Source organism: Neovison vison, chromosome 11 (assembly GCF_020171115.1).
Source record: "Neovison vison isolate M4711 chromosome 11, ASM_NN_V1, whole genome shotgun sequence".
In the NCBI taxonomy this organism is placed as follows: Eukaryota; Metazoa; Chordata; class Mammalia; order Carnivora; family Mustelidae; genus Neogale; species Neogale vison.
The window spans coordinates 205,600,256-205,620,979 of NC_058101.1; the positions used below are offsets into that span (position 1 = coordinate 205,600,256).

At 42.0% G+C, this 20,724-nt stretch overlaps 2 protein-coding genes across 2 annotated transcripts; both read right to left on the minus strand.

The window, feature by feature from the left end:
- Positions 1 to 3,859: 3,859 nt before the first annotated feature.
- DEFB107B (defensin beta 107B) lies at positions 3,860 to 7,734 on the minus strand. The gene is made up of 2 exons (XM_044224095.1): positions 7,665 to 7,734; positions 3,860 to 4,002 (listed from the first exon to the last, which is right to left on the minus strand). Exons 1-2 carry the CDS (start codon positions 7,732 to 7,734, stop codon positions 3,860 to 3,862), a joined length of 213 nt encoding a protein of 70 aa, XP_044080030.1.
- An 8,995-nt stretch (positions 7,735 to 16,729) lies between these two features.
- DEFB105B (defensin beta 105B) lies at positions 16,730 to 20,680 on the minus strand. Its single transcript, XM_044224096.1, has 3 exons — positions 20,559 to 20,680; positions 20,173 to 20,214; positions 16,730 to 17,123 (listed from the first exon to the last, which is right to left on the minus strand). The coding sequence occupies exons 1-3, from the start codon at positions 20,623 to 20,625 to the stop codon at positions 16,996 to 16,998; spliced, it is 237 nt and encodes a 78-aa protein (XP_044080031.1). The 5' UTR covers positions 20,626 to 20,680; the 3' UTR covers positions 16,730 to 16,995.
- Between the last annotated feature and the right edge of the window lie 44 nt (positions 20,681 to 20,724).

Consider the following 20,724-nt stretch of genomic DNA (forward strand, 5'->3'; position numbering starts at 1 on the left):
CCTCTTCCTGGGTCCGAGAGCCTTATTATGGCTCTATTGTGCCATTATCTGAGAGTCACTGACTCTTGGAAAACATAAGCAGAGGGGGTTTGGAGACAAACAATTTTGAGAAAAACGCCCCCCGTTTCTGTTACTCAGATCCTGTTCAGTTCCAGTGACAGTTCTAGACACCTGGAAAGACTCTGACTGCACTGTATCTAAGTCTGTCTTTACCAGTCATAGGATGTGGGGCACACACTGGGGAGTGATCATTCAGGGGTCAAGACATTACGGTTCTCTCAAACTTTGACTTTCCCATGCAGCCCCTTCTCACTGTGTTGGCAGTGGGGATTTTATCCTGTGTGTACGATTCTCTCAAGAGCTCAGATTCTCAAACTGACCAAGTCTTAAATAAATTTGTTTTGTTACCCGGGGAGACTTGGTTTGAAAAGAATAGAATGACAAAGGAAGATGACAGTGGTTCTCATGGGTGAAGTGTCCATACAGACAGGTGGAAAACGGCTTCATTTCAGTCCGCAGCTCACCAGGACCAGTGGGATGGCTCTGTTTGTATAAAGAGGATATTTCAATACCTCCTTGAGGGTATCTAGGGACAGAGGTATCCCATGAGACCAGAATGGTCTTGAAGGGAGGACAGAGAGTCCTTGTTATTTTGGAGGCTCCTGGAAGTGGGCAGTTTTGAGTGGAAAGAATCGTCAAATGGGAACATAAGCTACCTACATATTGATAATAGAATGGAACAACAACCTTTCTGTTCAGTTAAAGTGATTTAGATTAGGTTGACAAAGCACCTGGTCTGAACAGGGACAAAGTATTTTGTCTATGAACTTGTTCCAGACTCCACTAACTGCAGGTATACTCAGTCATCTTGTTTTGAGCTCCCATAGGCTTCCCATCAGGCTGTGGAACCTGCCACATTGTATGTTAGCTGGCTGGACATATATCTGTCTTCCGGCTAGAGTCTGAGCTTCTAGAGCACCTGGATGACTCAGTGGGTTTAGCATCTGCCTTCAGCTCAGGTCATGATCCTGGGGTCCTGGGATGGAACCCCCTGTCAGGCTCACTGCTCGTCAGGGAGTCGGCTTTTCCTTCCCTCTCTCTCCCTCCTCCCAACTCATACATGCTCCCTCTCCTGCTCTCTCTCTTAAATCAATCAATCAGTCTTTAAAGTCTGAGCTTCTGCTCCCTGAGTTGAGCATTTGTTCAGTTCCTCTCAGTATCTTCTTTTCAAAAAGTGCAGAACAGTGAAATACCACAGAGCCTAAAGGCAGGACTTCAGGATTTGAGTTCTGAAGCTCCATTCTGTCTTCTAGCTGGAACTTTGGGACACAGAACCTGGTCACATTTGAATCTCAGATGCTCTGGTCAATGATCTGTAGCTGCCAAACAGCACTATGGAGGAGATTTGGTTGGAAACGTGGTTTTAAAAATTCAGATTCTTAATGAAGTGTTCCCAATATGAAAGTGTTAGAGTAGGAGACAGACTGCTGACTTTCAAAAATATTCTAGGTGACTAGAATCAATTTGGTTCTGGAAACATTGACTTATATTATTTTTTAAAGATTTTGTTTATTTGAGAGAGAGAGAGAGAGCATATGAGTGGAGTAAGGGGCAGAGGGAGAAGCAGACTCCCCGCTGAGCAGGAGTCCAATGCAGAGTTTCCTCCCAAGACCCTGGGATCATGACCTGAGCTGAAGGCAGATGCTTAACCAACTGAGTCACCCAGGTGACCTGACTTAAATTATTTTTAAGCTCATTTCTAATTTTAATGTTTTAAGAACATCTGTAAATCTGAGTGTGACATTTCTGCTTCGTTTTTAGGGTTGAACAACACACATGGTGTGTGTATGTGAAATGTGGAACAAAGCCCAACCCCCAATTCCAGGTAAATGAGAACAATGTTAGTGAGGAGAAAGAAGGGAAGAAAAGTTATAGCACAATTTTCACATACTAGGGAGTAGTCTATGTGGAGTTATGCGATGAGGGAATTGTGTGATTTGTGAGGGAGAGTAAGGCTGAGCAAGCCATTATTAACTTGAGTGTCTAAGTAAATGGGGGCAATATTTACTAAGATCTAGAATAGTAAATGAAGGTCATTTTTGGAAACAAAGGAATAAATTACAGTAAACACAAGTCACTTTTAGGTGTCTATCAGAAGTCCAGTTAGGAAGACCAATGCCTTATAAAACTTCAGCAAAAAGTTAAAGTTGGAAATACAGTGTAGGATTTTTATCAGACAGGGCCCATGTAGGTCAACAGAAATTATACTGGGTATTTAGAAAGAAGGAATGGTGACCAAGACATGCCTAAGAGGTCACTGGCCTCCTTGTAAAGAGAAATTCTAGCAGCAAAAAGGTGGCAAAGGATGATGTTTCTGTAATTTGAGAATAAAAGAGAGATACATTATACATACTCCAGTTCATTTGGCCAAAAAAAGAAGGAAAGAATAAAGGGAGGAAAAACGGGAAGAGACCTAATTACATTTAGATTATTTTATCTGAGACTGTGGGTAAGAAACTTCTTGGGAAAGCCTAGGACCTGAGACCCTTGCAACGGCGAGCATCATCTGCTTGCTTCACTCTTACATGGTTTTAGAATAAAAAATTTGGCCCATTAACCATAAAGGTAAATAATAGCACCAGAACATTTTTTTGAAACACATTTTTATTTCTTATCGTACAAGCTTTTACAAATTGTCTTATCCTAGGAAATTGTGTTTTATTTTGTTCTCTCTTATTTACATCTCTACAGGAAGTGGGCTTAATTGAATAGGTAATGAAATTCTCCAGAGCAGACCAAAGGGACTGTGTTTCTTCTGTTCTGGAAGGGTGTGCTGTAAATCTAAGATGAAAATGGCCTGTGAAATATATCTTGCTCTACCTCAAAACTGGGCCTCTGAATTTTGGCAAGTCAGGGCAGAGGCAAACCTATGTGTCCTTACCTGAAAAGCAAGGATTGCAAGGTCACAGGAGGGATTTTGGAAAGTATGCAATTTTTCTGCAGCTGGTTTCCACTTCTTTCTCCACCCAACTGTTTACTGGAGCTGCTAAGAAGTGTTCCATCTTCAGACTTCTGCCCTTGGCCAGCACAACATTCTGTGGACATGCTAACAACATAAGACCCAAAAACCAGAAGTCTGAACATGGCTGCGACTAAGCCAGCAACAGTGAGATCTTCTTGGGCCTATATCTCCTTCTCTGTAATGAAGGTGTGGAGTTAAACTTATCTCTAGGGACCTTGTGCTCGGATAGTCCATGAATGACACATTCTCATTGCAAGTGGCCAGAATGAAGATGTTCTCAGTCTTGGGCCACCTTAAACTTTGACGGGGGCCAGCTTCATTGTGACACTTGATGTCCAGGATTGGACAGGGATTGGGGGCCATTCTAATTGTCTGTGAAGGAGCTGGAGAAGTCCATGCTGACAGTATGGCTAAGGCAGTGATGATTCGTGTCCAGCATATGGGCCATTTACTATGTGGTTGAATATCCTCTTACTTCAGACACCAGAGTCTGAACAGCAAAAAGGCCTAGGGTCACACTTCTGTCTGAAGCCAGGACTTCAGAACTTCTTTCAAGCACAGTCCCACCTTTCCATTGTACCTGTTTCATCTGTTCATTTGCTCACTCACTATGCCAGCAAGTGGGGATAGCCAAGGTAAACCCCACACAGTTTGTTTCCTTGGGGATCTCCTGGATTAGAGAAGACATTTCTCTGCAGCGTCAGAAGCTGGACTGACAGCTTCATTCAAATAATGTCAAGTTTGGAGGTCAAGAGAGAAAATCCAGACAGGTTTGCTGCATGGAGCTCACAGCCAGAGGACCTTTGCCTCTTACTTTTTGTAGCTGCTGCTTGGCTTTTACTTGTTCCCCTTTTTCTTGCAGCAAAATGGTGTCAATTCAGCTCGACAGCCCCCAATCTTAACTTCGAAGGAGAGACACTCGACTTCACAGCGCCCATTCCTTTTCTTACACTGTATCTGTCTGTATATTCCTCCATGGGCTAAGTGAAGAAAGCAGGGCTTCAGTTACCCAGTCACTGGTGACCAGAAAGCAACACAACATCACCCAGGCCAAATCTCCTCATTACCAAATCTCCTACAGACACAGAGTACACACCTAGAGATCAGAAAAAGCACATGCCACCTGAATAGTGGTGTGGGAGCTCAGATTCTCTGCTCCCACCAGATTCTCTGATGCAGTGTTCTTACTTGGTATTCAATTTCTTCTACCACAGTCATTTCTAGAATATCTAGAAGTAGAGAACTTCTTCCTGGGAGGGAGGCAGTGTACTTTTTAATTCCAATAAACAGTCCTTTCCAATTTGTGATTTTTTTCACATCTCCAAATTAATATTCTCAGATATATAACAAAAAGTAAAGACAATACTGTTGACAGAGTAGGCAGGTCAATGATAGCCTACATGGACTGCTGTGTGGTTGTTGAGTTTCACAAATTTAAGTGCGAAGATAAAAGAAATGTGGTACTGGTCCACTTTGTAAACATATCAATGGGATAGGCAACAGGTTTTCCTTCAGAACAAAGACTAAGCTGAAGAGATCAAAAATTTTTTTAGAAGAATGATTGAAAAAGGTTTTTGGCAATATGTGTTCTTGGGACAAATAATAGAAAAAACAGGAATCAGTTCTCAAAAGGAAATGATTACTCTCAAAAGGAAATTATTCTCGGAAAGTACAGCTTTGGGGTGGGGGAGAAGAATACATATGGTTGTCATATACCTGAGAAACTGCTGTGCTGAAGAGACACTGACCTTGTTCATGCCCCAGTTAGGACTCAGACCAATGAAAAGGAATCACATAACCTTAGATTTCTGCTCAAAGTAAGGGGAATTTTTTAATAGCTCAAAGTTGAACTTGGGTCACTGAATAGGTCACTGAACTTCATCAGGCAACTGGGCAATTGATTGATGTGTAATACCTATAAAGTGTTTAAATATTGGGGCAGATACCAAGAATGAGAGTGATGATAAAAAACAATGACAAGCAAACAAAAGTAACAGCAAACTTTCTCAGGGCACAGAGGATGTGCCTGGCTTTGTTTAAGCAGTACATAAGCAGAGGGATTGTTAAAATTTCCCCAATCAGTAATTTTCTTTTCAGATAGTGGATAACACATGGAGACTCAGCAAAATGTATCAGTCCCTGGTCCTGTTTCTCTGCATGGCCCCATGGATAAGTTTGGATGAATGAAACAGGAATGGAATGATGTAGCTACTTCTATGCAATCTTTTAAATCATGCCCTTTAATTACTTTTCAGCCCTTTCTTTTAGAGCATCTTTAGAATCAGATAAAATAGTCACATGTTTAGGATGCAAAGTTAACCTTCCTCCTCAAATCAAAGTTGACTCGATGGAGAAGGACATTCTTTCTACCCACAATAGTCAACTTACTTGTCTTTGGACTTTTCCTTAAGAGAAAAATAAATTGTGTTTTTTTTTTTCATTGACTCTCTTTTTAAGCGTCTTTGTTAAAATAAGTTTGCTTTTACTCTAATTAATGTAACAAGTGTCTTCATCTTTCAAATGATTTTATTATTATTACCATTTATAGAAAGGAAATTGAAGCACAAGAGTTGACAGAACTTAAAAGGATGGCAACTGAGATCCAACCTCACATGTTTTGGCATAATAGTCAGTGTTCATTACCTCTTGTATTGGTCATTAAACTCACTTCCAGCTCTGAGATTTTCTGTGGTTATTGTGATCATGGTGGTCCTAATCTGAGCCCACACTGTGCTTATTATTAGGATTCAAATGTGCCTGAGTGAGTTTGGGAACAGGAGTCCTTAGCAAATCAGAGACCTGATGAATGGGGATGGAGAAGATGGCTTAAAATGTATTTCTCCACTGGAATCCATTGTCTGACCTCCAAGAAAAGAGACTGGGGCAGAAGCTAAGACACTGATTTGATAAATGAGCCTTTGAAACACAAGGACTTTTGTTTGTGTCTGCTTTCAAAAGTGCAATATGAATGTCACCTCTCAGAAAGCCCCGCCTGATCCCACAGTTGGAACCAAGCTTCGATCTCCATGGCTTCTCTTTATAGTCTGCATCTTTTATGGTGTTTATGGGAACTGTTGTGTGCATCTTCCCATCTCTTCCACTCACTTACATACACATTTGAAATGTATCAAATGCATATTTACTATTCTGGGCAACCTATTTTTTTAACCAATACAGAAATAATAAAATCATAAACTTCAAGCAAATTAAGGGTAAAGACCATGCTCTGATTATATTTTTGACCTTCCACTTTACCTACTTTTGCTATCATGCCCAAACAATTTCTCATTAAGTGGTAGGAACACACTTCATATCTATTGGCTTGGTAGGCCTACTGAAGCCTGATTGTATAGAAATAAGTGTGGAAATTCAGGAACCATGAAGAAGTAAAGTGCTTCATGATACATGGGGAACCCCCATTAGAAACAGCTTCATAACAGAAAGAATGAAGCATAGTTGAGAAGAGATGAATATAAAAGTTTCTTAGGGGGACACCTGGATGTTTCCATAGGTTGGATATCTGACTCTAGATTTTGGTTCGGGTCATAATCTCAGGTTCACAGGATGAAGCCCCACATTGGGCTCTGCACTCTTTGGGGAGTCTGCTTGGGATTCTCTTTCTCTCTCCTTCTGCCCCTCCCCCAGCTCTTTCTCTCTAAAATAAATAAATAAATCTTTAAAAAAATTTTCTTAGGGATAAAGTGTTGGCTGTACTGAGCAAAAAGAGACCATTTCAAAGCCCTCAAAGATCGAAAAGCAAACTAACCAAGTCGCTAGTTGTTTAAATGATAAAAATTTCCATAAGTTATGCTCCACAAATAAGTGAAACCATATGATAATTGACTCTCTCTGCTTGACTTATTTCACTCAGCATAATCTCTTCCAGTCCCGTCCATGTTACTACAAAAGTTGGGCGTTAGAGAGGAGTAGAGAATTTGGGTAAATTGGAAGGGGAGCTGAACCATGAGAGACTACGGACTCTGAAAAACAATCTGAGGGGTTTGAAGTGGCGGGGGGGTGGGAGGTTGGGGTACCAGGTGGTGGGTATTATAGAGGGCACGGCTTGCATGGAGCACTGGGTGTGGTGAAAAAATAATGAATAATGTTTTTCTGAAAATAAATAAATTGAAAAAAAATTTCCGTAAGTATGGGAGAACTAGAAAGAAATTCTGAATAATCAAAGATTAGGAGATTTGGACCAGCTAGTAAGACATACAAAAATAGACCAAGAACCTCTTATCATGAGTTTAGTCTCATTCAGGCTACAAAAGCTATAATTCTTTAAATTAACAAGTGTATTTGGAATTTGCCTCTGAAACGTTCTCTCATTTTGAGCAATCACTTTGGCATATGCTGAAGCTGTGTTGAAGAATACAGAAGGAAAGAGATCTGAATGTAAAGAGAAGTCTAAACCCTAGGTAGAACATTTAGGGAAATTAACCAGATATTCTTCTGGGTGGAGCTAGTCTGGCTCCGTGTGGTCCCACTGTTTTGGGTCTCAGCTCCAGGAAAGATTTCCAGTAACTGCCTGTCCTGGGACCATTTTAGAACACAGGGATGAGTCATGCACTTTTCTAAAACCTGAGCTTTCTTCTCAAAAGACAAATTGTCATCCTTACATCTATTAGGATTTCCTTCTTACCTGAGAAAATGTGAACAAGGAGAATGAGAGCAGCAGAAATTAAGGAAAAGATTCTCATGGCTCCAGACATCAGTGGAGAAAGGGTACAGTTGCTGGAATCCAGCACTCTTATAAAGGGAAGTTGATTGAAACAAGTTCTATGGCTCTGAAAGGGCTGGAAGTCAACTTGGGGTTTAGTGTTCATTAAGAAGAAACTATTATTCATCCTCCACTGAGTAATGTGTGGGTTGCTGGATCAGATATTATCCCAATGATGTTTATGGGGGAGTAGGGCAGACAACTTGTTCTCCTGATTTTATTCCTCGATTCTATGTCTCTGCCTCCATGTCTGCTTTTCTCTGAAGCCCCATTTTGGGTACCTCCATTTCCAGAAGGTCTATAACTCCCATTCCTCTTCTTCTCTAAGATGATATGTGCAAGCTGGTCTCTTCTAAGACTCACTTGGCAGTTGTTAATGGGTTCCTGGTATAATGGCTTTTCAAAAATTATAATATACAAAAATTTTTTACCTGTCCAATGTGACTACAAACAAGCTCCACAGAAGAAAATGACTCTCCTTCATCCTTTTCCTTCCATTCATTACTTGTGATACTGCTTTGCAGTAGTAGATGTTCAAAATACACAGGTTCTTTGACTTATTAATTGATAATTGTCTAGTTAGAGGAACTTAGGAAACAATTGATATGGAAATTGTTATTAAAAGCTCAAAGTTTTTATATTTGTAAGATATAAATATTAAGGATAATGGCATTATGACTAAAAGTGACCATATCTCATATGTTACGGGAATAGCTTTCATTCAAATATGGATTGGGGAACTATTTATGTTTATTTATGTTACTAAGAAATTTGAATTTTATTCTAAAATCAAAGTGAAGTTATTGAAGGATTTTAAGTAGGGGGTTATTTGAAAGATTAAAACTCAAATAAGGAGTTCCATTTCAAATAAAGCAAAGCAAAGTGAGCTCCTAACAGGTGGACCCTCCCACTGGTAATGAGTAAAACTTTGGGGGAAGAAATTACCTGAAGAATATGAAAGCTGAAACAAATAAAAGAACATTTTATTTTTCAAAGATTCTATTTATTTATTTAACAGAGATCACAAGTAGGCAGAGAGGCAGGCAGAGAAAGAGGGGGAAGCAAGCTCCTAGCTGAGCAGAGAGCCCGATGTGGGGCTTGGTCCCAGGACCCTGAGATCATGACCTGAGCTGAAAGCAGAGGTTTTAACCCACTGAGCCACCCAGGCACCCCACAAGAATATTTTAGAAAAAAGTCAAAACTTGGAAAAATGAAACAGCACAGAGTATGTTCTCTCTGGTTGCAATGTGGCATGGAAACCTTAACTCAAAACAAACAAACAAACAAAAATAGCTATCCTCTTTCTAAACTAAGAACACAAGGTCAGAGCCAAGGGAGACTGCACCTGTTGAAAATGATGACCCAGAGAAGGGAGCTTAGGTTCTATGTGTAAACTCTGCCCATGACTTTAGCTAACCCTTGAGCCATGCTTGCACCTAGTTAAGGTAAAACAAAATGACAAACACACAAACACCACTGAGATTTGAACTGCTACCCTACAGACAAGGTAATATTTGCAAGTTGAGTTTAATAAAGTCGCTTTCCTGTTAGAACAAAAACATCAGGGCACCTGGGTGACTCAGTCAGTTAAACATCTGCCTTCAGCTCAGGTCATGATCCTGAGGCCTTCGGATCAAGTCTCACATGGGGCTCCCTGCTCAGCAGGCAGTCTGCTTCTCTGACTCCCTCTGCTCCTTCCCTCTGCTTGTTCTCTCTCTCCCTCTCTCTCTCTTTCAAACAAATAAGTAAAATCTCTCTCTTTTTAAAAATTTTATCTATTTATTTGTCAGAGAGAGAGAGGGAGAGAGCGAGCACAGGCAGACAGAGAGGCAGGCAGAGGCAGAGGGAGAAGCAGGCTCCCTGCAGAGCAAGGAGCCTGATGCGGGACTTGATCCCAGGACGCTGGGATCGTGACCTGAGCCGAAGGCAGCTGCTTAACCAACTGAGCCACCCAGGCGTCCCTAAATAAAATCTCTTTTATTAAAAGAAAAAAAGATTTTTAAAAAAGAGAGATTTTATTTATTTATTTGACAGAGAGAAACACAGAGAGAAAGGGAACATAGCAGAGAGAGTGGGAGAGGGAGAAGCAGGCTTCCCGCTGAGCAGGGAGCCCAATGCGGGGCTCGATCCCGGGACCCCAGGATCATGACCTGAGCTGAAGGCAGATGCTTAATGACTGAACCACCCAGGCACTCCTAAAATCTTTTTTTTAAAAAAAAAACAACTTTTACAACATCAACATTCTTCTGAGGATGCAGCAACATCATGTTTCCTCTTCAACATTCAGAGTGGCCAGGACATCAATGGTGTTGAAGTAATCAGACAAGGACTTTAATATACCTATTTCAATCAATTTTAAACATGCAAGATCTCATTAAAGAACAGAAAATATAGGGGCACCTGGGTGGCTCAGTGGGTTAAGCCTCTGCCTTCAGCTCAGGTCATGATCTCGGGGTTCTGGGATCGAGTCCCGCATCGGGCTCTCTGCTCGGCAGGGAGCCTGCTTCCTCCTCTCTCTCTCTCTGCCTGCCTCTCTGCCTACTTGTGATCTCTCTCTGTCAAATAAATAAAATCTTAAAAAAAAAAAAAAGGTAGGGGGGGGCGAGGAGAAACCAAACCAAGAACTTCTAATGTCTAATGTTAGCACTTTGGGAAAATAATAATAAAAAGAAAACAGAAAATATAAAGATACTTTGATACTAAAAAATATAATATCTGAAAAAAATTAACTGAATAGATTTGATAACATAGGAAATGTGACAGGATCATGAGTCACTGAATCAATAAAAATTATGAGATCTGTAGATCAGAGAGAAAAAAGATTGAGAAATACAGGCCTTTGAGGGCCCGATGGATAATATCAAATACAGGTAATTGAAGTCTCAGAATAAGGAGAGAAACATAATGGGGTAAAAGTAGTTCAAGGAAATAAAGACTGAAAACTCCTAAATTTGGTGAAAGACAAATTGACCAAACCAGGAAGTCTGCAAATTGCAAAGGATATAAATACCATGCTTAGACACATTATGGTCAAACTTCTGAAACCCAGAAAAGGGAGAAAATCGTGAAAGCATCCAGAGAAGAATAACAGGGAAACAATGATTGAGTTATCATTGGCTTCTGCTCAGAAACAAAAGAGGTCAGGAGACCGTTGATGCATCTTGCAGCGCAGAAGGAAAACAGGCACAACACTGTGGGCTCCAAACTCCATCTGCAGGAAAAAGTCCTTTATAAAAGGGTAACAGGGTGATTGGCATTAAAGAGGGCAGGTGTGGTGATGCATACTGGGTGTTAATATGCAACTAATGAATCGGTGAACACTCCATCAAAAACTAATGATATAGGCTGGTTGAACATAATAAAAGAAGAAAAAGGGAAGATAGACTAAACATTTTTTCAGGGCAAAGAAAATGACAAGAATTTTTTCTCTAGCAGAGATTCCCTGCAGGAATACTGCAAAAGGAAATTCTGTAAAAAACAAAAACAAAAACAAAAAACAAAGAAAACAAAGGGAAATGTTGAAAGAAAATTTGATTTTCAAGAAGAATGAAACACATCAGAAATGATAAATACCAGAGTGAGTATTTAAAAAGTACCTTGTCTTTTAATGTATTTGAAATGTATGTGATGTCTTAATGCAAAAACTGTAACATTGCCTTGTGGGTTATAATGTATGTGGTTGTGATACATACAGAAAATACAGTAAAAAGGACTATTATGAGAATGGGGGGAAATACATCTACCTATACAATTACAAGGCTTCCAAACTTTAAATAAGGTAGATTAATATCAACTCTAATTAGATTAAAAAAAAGTTAAGGATCTCTATTTATATCCCCATTGAAGGCACTAATCATAATAAACACATTACAATGGTAGTTTTGACACAAATATCCAATAATCTGAAGAAGACAAGAGATAGAGAACAAAGGAAAAACTCAAGGAGAACAAACACACCAGAAATAGTGAATTGATAGACCAACATCTAACTAATCTATCATTATTTATGTAAAAATATCAAGGGACTGAACATTCTCCTTAAAAGGTAGAGATAATCAGATAAATTAAGCAGGAAGACAAAAACATGTGTTATCTATAAAGGAACTAACTCTGTAAACATTTTTTTTTCTTTTGAAGTAATTATAGACTCATAATAAGTTGCAACAATGGAACAGAGAGGTCTTGTGAACCCATTACCCAGCCTACTCCAAGGGGAACATTGCCCATGATTGTGAATTGTCAAAGCTAGGAAATAAATTGGCCGAGTAAAATCCGACCCCAGATTATAAGGAAAGCACTGTAAATATAAAGAGGCACAGAAAGATTGAAAGTAAATGAATGGAAAAACATAAACTATGAAAATATCAAAAGTAAGGAGACTGGAGTGGCAATATTCATTTCAGATTAAAAAAAGAATATTATCAAATAGAAAGTGGGATGTTGGGTAACATGTTTACACATTAACTGATGGAATTAAAGGATGAAACAGGTCTACACTCAAAGTAGAAGATTTTGATTTCACTCTTCTCAGCAAAGGGTAGAACCAAAAGTAGTAAACATGTTTGACTTACTTAAACAGCCCTATCACCACGTTGACTGACTTATTTACATATTTACATATTTACAGTCAACATAGCATAAAGCAACAGCAAAACACACATACACATTTTTTCAAGTACATACAATACATTCATCCAAATGGATCACACGCTAGCCCATAAAACATTTATATTTTTGTGGAATTTTTGATTTCTCCCTTCAGTGTGTCAGGTCTCTCTTTTCATGTATTTTGTGGTTCTGGTGAGGTTTATACACACTTAACACGGTCACGCCTCCTTGAGGGGTTGATGCGCCTATCACTGTACAATGTTCTCTTGTCTCTAGCTCTGTGTTCTCTCATTCTGCTTTTGACCTCTTCATTTCCTTGAATCTAAAGTGTATCTCTGGCACACAGCATATAGTTGGATCTTTTTAAAAAAAAAAAAAACTCCAGTCTGCGAGGCTCTAATGGGAGTGTTAAATCCATTTGTGCTTAATGCCATAATTGATGAGGTAGGATTTACATCTGCCATTTGCTATTAGTTTTCTTATTTATTTATCTAGAAAGACAGAGTTTGGGGTGGGGAGAGAGGCAGAGAGGGAGAGAGAGAATCCCAAGCAAGCTCCACGTCAAGCGTGGAGCCCGATGTGGGGCTCGATCTCATGACCCTGAGATCATGACCACTGCTGAAATCAAGAGTCAGATGCTGAACCGACTAAGCCACCTAACTGCCCCCTGCCGTTTGTTTTCTAAATGTTCTTTCTTTTTTTTTTTTTTAATATTTTTTATTTATTTATTTGACAGAGAGAGATTACAAGTAGGCAGAGAGGCAGGCAGAGAGAGAGAGGAGTAAGCAGGCTCCCTGCTGAGCAGAGAGCCCGATGCGGGACTCGATCCCAGGACCCTGAGACCATGACCTGAGCCGAAGGCAGCGGCTTAACCCACTGAGCCACCCAGGCGCCCCTAAATGTTATTTCTTTCCCTCCCACTCCTGCCTTACTGTCTCCTTTTGTGTTAAATAGCTGTTTTTTTTGAGGAACCATTTGAATTCCTTTGTCATTTATGGTGCTATGTATGTTTGAGTTCTATTATAAATGACTTGGGGGGTTGCAGTCCGTTTTAAACAATCTAGTTTGGATGAATACTAACTCCATTCCAATGGTGAACAAAACGTTACACCGTATAGCTTGGTTTTTCTCCTCTTTCTTTTCTGCTGTTAGGAAGAAGTTGGAGTTTTGGAAGTACAAGAGACATTCTGGCTGGCCTTGAAGGAGAAAGCTGCCGGTTTATGGAAAGAGCCACAGGGCAGGGAACGCAGGGCAGCCTCTTCGAGCTCAGGACAGCCCCCAGCTCCCAGCCTGCAGGGACACAGCTGCCCACCACAGGCCTACAATGGCAAGTGACAGAACTTTTCTGACGGCCCTGGGGGAGGGGGTTGGAACAAGGGGATCTCTTGCCTCAGATTAGATCAAAGTCCCAGATGAATCCATGCTGCTAGTCCCAGGGTAGGGGAAACCCTGAGTTGGGGTCCAGCTCCACCATGCCTAGACTTGGGACCGACAGAAGTGTGAGAGAATGTATGGCGTTTTAAGCAGTTAATTTTGTGGTACTTTGTGACACAGTGACAGAAACAAGTGCAAAAGTATTCCAAGGTAGATCTCCCTTTGGGGAACACACTGGTATGTTCTTTTGAGACTCCTGTGTGGCCCACAGCATTGCACAATTTCCTAAATGGTTGATGTTCTTTCTGGACCGTCTTAGGACTCTCCCTCCGCCTCTCACCTCCCAGGGCTGTATCCTAAAACCACCTCCTGCGGAGTCCCTTTGTTTCAGCAGGCCACAGTATTTGGAAATGTTCCCTGTAGGATGGTTTCAGCCCCGTGACCTTGTGTAGCATTCTCTTGGTCTGTGGGAGTCAGGCCTCTTTTGCTCTGCCTCATATGGTGAGCAGAGCCACTCCAAGGCTGGCCTTTCCGTCCTGCCACTGTGAAAGGCTGCAGCCACAAGATCTTCGCCGCCAAGTATTTTCAGGTATGAGCACCACAGGGCAGTGTGTTTGGTTTTCCAAGTACCTCTTGAAATGAAGCCCATTTCATAAGGATTGATGTGAAAGGGTTATTTTCCTCACCTGTCCCCCTTGAGAGCCAGGGTCAGGTCCCAATCATAGCACACCAACCCGTTCTCCAAAGAAATCTGTCCCCTGCCTTCTCTTGCTTTCTCTTATTTTCTCAAGGCACAGGCACAAGACTAAGTGTTTCAGAGCACATCCTGTGGTCAAACTTCTTTGCTGTTCCTGCCTCTGGGGTCCAGTACTTCAGTGGGGAATGTGGGAGAAAATGATACTCAAGGTTTTGTCCTCTGCCCTTTGGTACTTCAGCCCAAATGGATCAGTCTTGCTCTACAGGTTCTGCTGTTCCCTTTCAGTTATGGGGAGGGAGTTCTGAAACAGAACCCCAGATGAAGAAGGGATAATACACAGTTAGCATAGTCACACCAGAGCCACAGTTTCAAAATGAAGGAGGACAAGTCATGCTACACAGGAGCAGTAGGTAGACTAGAGCGGAGATACTTCAGGGAAAAACCAGCCGTATCAGTGTCCTTTCTTTCTGACCATTTCCCTCTGACCCTTCCACCATGTAGAAGAGTTTCCCTTCAGAACACCCAGTGGGCTGATATCAGAGATCTCCATGAGTTACTGTGGAAATAAAACAGTTAATCTGAAGAGGCCATGGGCAGCCACTTGCACCCTGAAAGTGCTGAATTAATAAGCAATTTGTATGAGTTTAGACTTTATTATTTTATAGGGAGGATTGAGGGTCTCGGGAAGAAGGGGTTGTGGACGAAAATTTCCTAAAAAGAAGCCAACTGAAGAAGAGAGGAGAGAGCAAGAGAAAGAGGAAGGGTAATTCGTGAGTCGGCGATCATCTATGGGATTCTGTACAAGGTTACGAGAAAGGGAATATCAGGGTGTAGCCACTGGTCCACCTCTCTGCATGACTCTGAGACATGCACTTGAATCCTTCCATAAAGGAGACATCAGTTGGATTCCAGGGTGTTTTCAATTTGGGAAATCACAGAATGGGGTGTTTGGAATGAGCAGTAAGTATTTGGTCTCATGGTCCTCTGTAAACCCTCAACAGCACTCTCACTGTGGAGAACTGAGCAGGAGTACCCCACCCCCCTGCAGTGATAACTGCAGATTCTTTTGTTGTTCCACTGTCCACTTCTCTGAGTTAATCCCTGTGAAAATGAGGGAAACACTCTGGGGTTGGCAAAGGGGATGACTCAGATCCCTTTTGGAAGATAACTGATCCCATCTAAATCAGTCTGACAGTAGAGCCGATGGAAAAGCCCAATCAGTCAGGCTCCAGGCATGAAAACAGCTCCCACACAGGGTGGTTTGATAGAGATGATTTAACATGGAGAGGATGTGATAAAGTGTTGGAAGAGCTGAGCATGCAAAGGGGAGCAATGGGGCAGCCCCAGGGTTAGCCCTAGCTGGAAGCCCCCACTGCCCAGTGGCTGGGGGGAAAGCAGGAGACCATGGTGTGACCCAGAAGCTAGGACTGGCTACAGGGGTTGTGTCTGCAGCAGCAGGACAGAGGGAGAAGCCAGGACCCAGAAGCAGGGACTTTGTTATTGGAGATGGAGCTACTGCCGGAGCAGAGGGTTGGGGAGAGAACCTGGGGCTCTACCTTCTTCCCATCTATCCTCCCACCACACACTGACATTGATAGAAGCCAGCTGGATGCCAGCAGGCGTGGAGAATGTAGTTTGCAGAGAGTAGTGCCAGTTACACAGAGCCGAGCAGGGAAAGGACAGGGAGTGTGTCTGAGCGTGAAACAAGAGATGATACAACGCTAACTCAGATGTGAAGCTAAATAACGTCAACCTGCCATGTGAAAACTGAGTGATCAGATTTGAGGAGCTGCTCATAAGATGAATAATTTTGACCTTTATTGTGTGAAGCTACAAATTTTATATCATAAGGCAGAAGTTATACAGTCAACCATTCTTGCACAGACCATGTTGAGCATTTTAAATTAATCTCTGACATTTTCACTTACTGGCAAGAAGAGAAGTACAAAGTTGGTGCCCTGGACATTAACTGAGTAGGTACAAGTTGCTTAAAAAATACACCATAAGTACTAGAATCAATGACTGACAGTGTTTTGGATAGAATATGGATAATTTCTTGTATGCTATAGAATTGTAATTCTATTAACACAGATGCAGATCCCGTTTCTGTTTATCTTTTTGGTTAAAATTATTACATATAGATGGGAACAAAAGAACGGGATAGGGGTGATCACACCTTTTCTTGGCTCGCAGGCTATGACCTTGAAGAAATGAAAGTTTCTCTGACTCTAAAATACAAATAGAGATAGTATTCTTCAAATACAAATGGAGATAATAAAATCATAAGGTGACCTTGAGCCATATGAAGGAAGTGTAGGGGAAAGATTTGAAAGCTATAAGGGAGTCTACCATTACCTAGTTGTCGTATCTGAGTAGGCTACTAGCCACACACTCAGATCTTGATTTTTTAAGGATTATCTTAAAATACAAGCAAAGAAACAAAACAAAGGGAGAGAGACATGAGAATGATTCTGAGGCTCACTCACAGTGTGATGTGGGTAAGGCTCGCAACTTCCCTTCTCTTCCCTTGAATACCAAGTCCCCCTTGGAAGGCCAGAAGAGTGCTGACCTGCTTCAGGTGATCTTCGGTCGGCAACAGAAGAAGTTCAACCTGCATTGTCCAATAACCTTCTCGTCCTCGGTACACATCCTCCTGCATTTTCCCCGGCCCAGCCAGCACCGCTCACAAGGAGCAAACTCACCTAGGCTGACAAAGAACAGCTGAGACATCTTTCCAGGGACTGCCCAGAGGTGGGGAGAAAGTCAAAAGCCATCAAAAAAAGGTGAGGGTTTGTATGACTTTAAAGAGTGTTTCTAAAGAACCAGCCCTGATTTTTCCAAGAGCTCTGCTTTATTCGGGATGGGCTTAATGTTCGGCAAGAGTTAATGTTGAAGCAAGAGATAGGCAAGAGTTAATGTTGAAGCAAGAGATAGGCACCATCTCTGTTCTCCATGCCTTGCATGGGTCAAAAGTACTGTAGAACCATAAAAATACATTCCTGATATACTTCTGCGAAGATTACAGGTTGAAGGTGGAAAGGCCACCTTGTGGTTTAGAAAGGTCCTCAAAGGTAAGGTTAAAGTTAGGTAAAGGTAGAGGTAGAGGTAGAAGGTAGAGGTAAAGTCAGTGCTGGTTTGAGTCTGGTAATGGTGGTGTGTCCTCAGTAAACTGCCTGGTCTTAGCTTTCTCATTTGTCATATCAACATTTTAGAAATACTTGTCTACACTGTAAATTTCTCTAGTGGTCAAATGGAGTAGTTTATGTGAGAACATTCTGCCAAACACTATATCTTCCATTAGCTACTTTTGTTGCTGTTACTTTAAACAGAAGGTTTTTTATAGGACCGACCACAAAAAATTTTCCGGGGTAAATTTCATGGACCAGGTAGGTAGGGCCTTTGCCAGCCAAGAATCTGTTTGCTGATCTGGTTCTCCAGGGGCAACATTTGTGTTGTGACCCCTTATTCTCTTTCTGATTAACCACCCTCTTCTCAAGAACCTCAGAATTATGTGGAAGCTTACAGGTTGGTCTCCTCCTGCAACCATTCACTGAGCTCCTTGACAGCCCATTTGCCCATCCCCAGTGACTATTTCAGCCTTTATGCTCCCCGTCTCACCATCTGCTCCTCCCTCTCACATCACTGCTCAGTAATGAGCCCAGAGTTGGTCCCTTCCTTGGATGCATTCCATCTCCTGAAGTTGCCCACCTAACTTCTGAACACTAACCCGGACACTCTTTGTGTTCCTGCTGATTGCTGTTTGCATTGTGCAGAAGCTTGTTGGGGCAGTGGGGGCAGCCGTGGCTGCCAGTTGCTTCTGTGAAGTCACCATTAGAGGTAATCTTTGCTCTGGTAAGCCCAGGTCCTCATCACCTGCCTCTTCTGCTTGATGTCATGCACTCATCACATGTTGTGTTAAGAGTCCTGATCCTGGGGGCGCCTGGGTGGCTCAGTGGGTTGAGCCGCTGCCTTCGGCTCAGGTCATGATCTCAGGGTCCTGGGATCGAGTCCCGCATCGGGCTCTCTGTTCAGCAGGGAGCCTGCTTCCTCTTCTCTCTCTCTCTCTCTCTCTGCCTGCCTCTCTGCCTACTTGTGATCTCTCTGTCAAATAAATAAAATAAAATATTAAAAAAAAAAAAGAGTCCTGATCCTGAAACAAAGTCCCTGATGGCTTGTATTCCAACCTGCTTTGATGAGAGGTGAGGACAGATGCAAGATAACATTCTACTGAAGATGCCTTTCTGCTAGCAGCATTTTACACCAAACTGCCTGATAACATTTATAAAAAAGAACCAATGCTTACTACCCACCCATGCCCCATGACAGTCTAGCCCTACAGTACAATTCAGTGGCTCTGAGGCATCTCTGCTCAATCAGCATATGCAGCCTTGGAACCAGATAGGATATGAATTATGTTGTAATTCTAATCTGACCTACTCTTGGGCATGCCAGGGATTATCTCTAGATGCCCATTTGCTGCTGAATTAGAACATGCATTCTCACACCCATCACCCTGAGGACCCTCTCTGGATGCGTTTATATTCAGGGTTTCTATGCAATGGACAGGGTGATTCTTTGTGATGGAATCTGATCTTTGCAGGCCGTGGACGGTCTGATAGTTCAGTGCTACAGTTTCGTTGAGAATTTTGTATGCCACCTCTGCTTAAAGGTATTGGTGGGGGACGCCTGGGTGGCTCAGTCATTGGGTGTCTGCCTTCGGCTTGGATCATGATCTCAGCGTCCTGGGATCGGGTCCCGCATTGGGCTCCCTGCTCAGTAGGGAGCCTGCCTCTCCCTCTGCCCCCCCCTGCTTGTGTGCATTCTCTCTCTCTGTCTCTCTCTCAAATAAATAAATAAATAAATAAATAAAATCTTTATTAAAAAACGGTATTGGTGGGCACTGTTCTACCTGAGTGAGACTCAGAGAATTAAAACTTTGTGACCCTGGCATCCTGAGTTGGAAGCCTAGCTTACCACTTATCATCATGTCACCTAGGCAAAATGATTGAACGTCGCCTCTATGTCTCAGCTTCCCCATCTTCTATAAGGTGGCGGTTACAATAGTACCCACATCATAGGGATGTTTGGAGATTAAATGACATAATTTACATAAGGTTAACAGACTGTCTGGCACATAGTCAGTGCTCAATGACTAGTAATCACCTGAGGTTTTTTTTTTTTTTTTCTCACTCGACAATTCTGTCTAAACACTTTTAAATTCTGTTTGCAATTACCCAGGGGTATTTCTTTCAGTTCTGCTTATAATATGCTTTCTTCCTGCAGGAGATGAGTGCACAAACAGAGATTGGGGGTTCTCCACTCTTCACAGCTCTTCTGTGATGGTGACGAGATTTCACTTTATTTGATCCTTCCTAGATTAGTACCATAGTTTGGAACACATTTTGCTGGGTTTGGGAGCAGAGCCTATAGGAGACAGATGAGGATGTTCTCTAAGCAGTCAGTGCTCCTTGGCTGGTACAAGCGTATCCTCTAATCTTGCTTTTATGAACACCATGAGCTAACGACACTAGCCACCAGGTCCAAATCCCTATGGCCAAAATTCCATTGCAGTAACAGAGATTTCTCTGTGAGATGAAAATCCAAGTAAGAGAAGACAGACACAGACATCTGGGATTTCAGGCAACTCTATTCTCACTATTATTTCCATCACTCCTTGTCGCCGGAAGTCAGAGGGAGCTGACAGGCCAGAGGACCTAAAAGTAGAAATTATGCACAAGGGATTCAACTTACCTCCTGGAAGTGGCTCAGAATACTCCAGTCCTGCCTGGCACCCTAAATTCAAAACAACACATTTTGGATATTAAAATCAGTGCAGGAAATAATGTTGTATAAAACAGTATTTCCAGCTCCACACATCTGCTGTCAAAGGACAGCATTTTACAGAGACCGTATCTTTGCGCTACTTCTAAAGATCAGCCCTCCCAGTAACTAGTAAGAAGTTTTAAAAAGGCGGGGGAGGGTAATGGTTTGCTTAGAAAATGCCGCTGCAGAGTCAAGAAGATCCCATGAGATGCTCAGAGGGGAGCCGACCATTCCTCTCAATTTTATGATGGTCTATGGAAGAGCCTTAGGCTTTATGATCTGTGCCCTTCACCATCCCATCCTTTTGCCATTACCTGATAGAAATTGAGCCAAAATGAAAAAGGCAAAGACGAAAGAAGACATCTTTCTGCTTAGGGTCATCTCTGAGGGATGGCTCTTCAGAGCAGAGGTTTGGGGCCTCTCTGAGAAGACAGGAGGCTCATTTATATTTGTAAGTAATGGGGAATGCTCTTGGTCAGT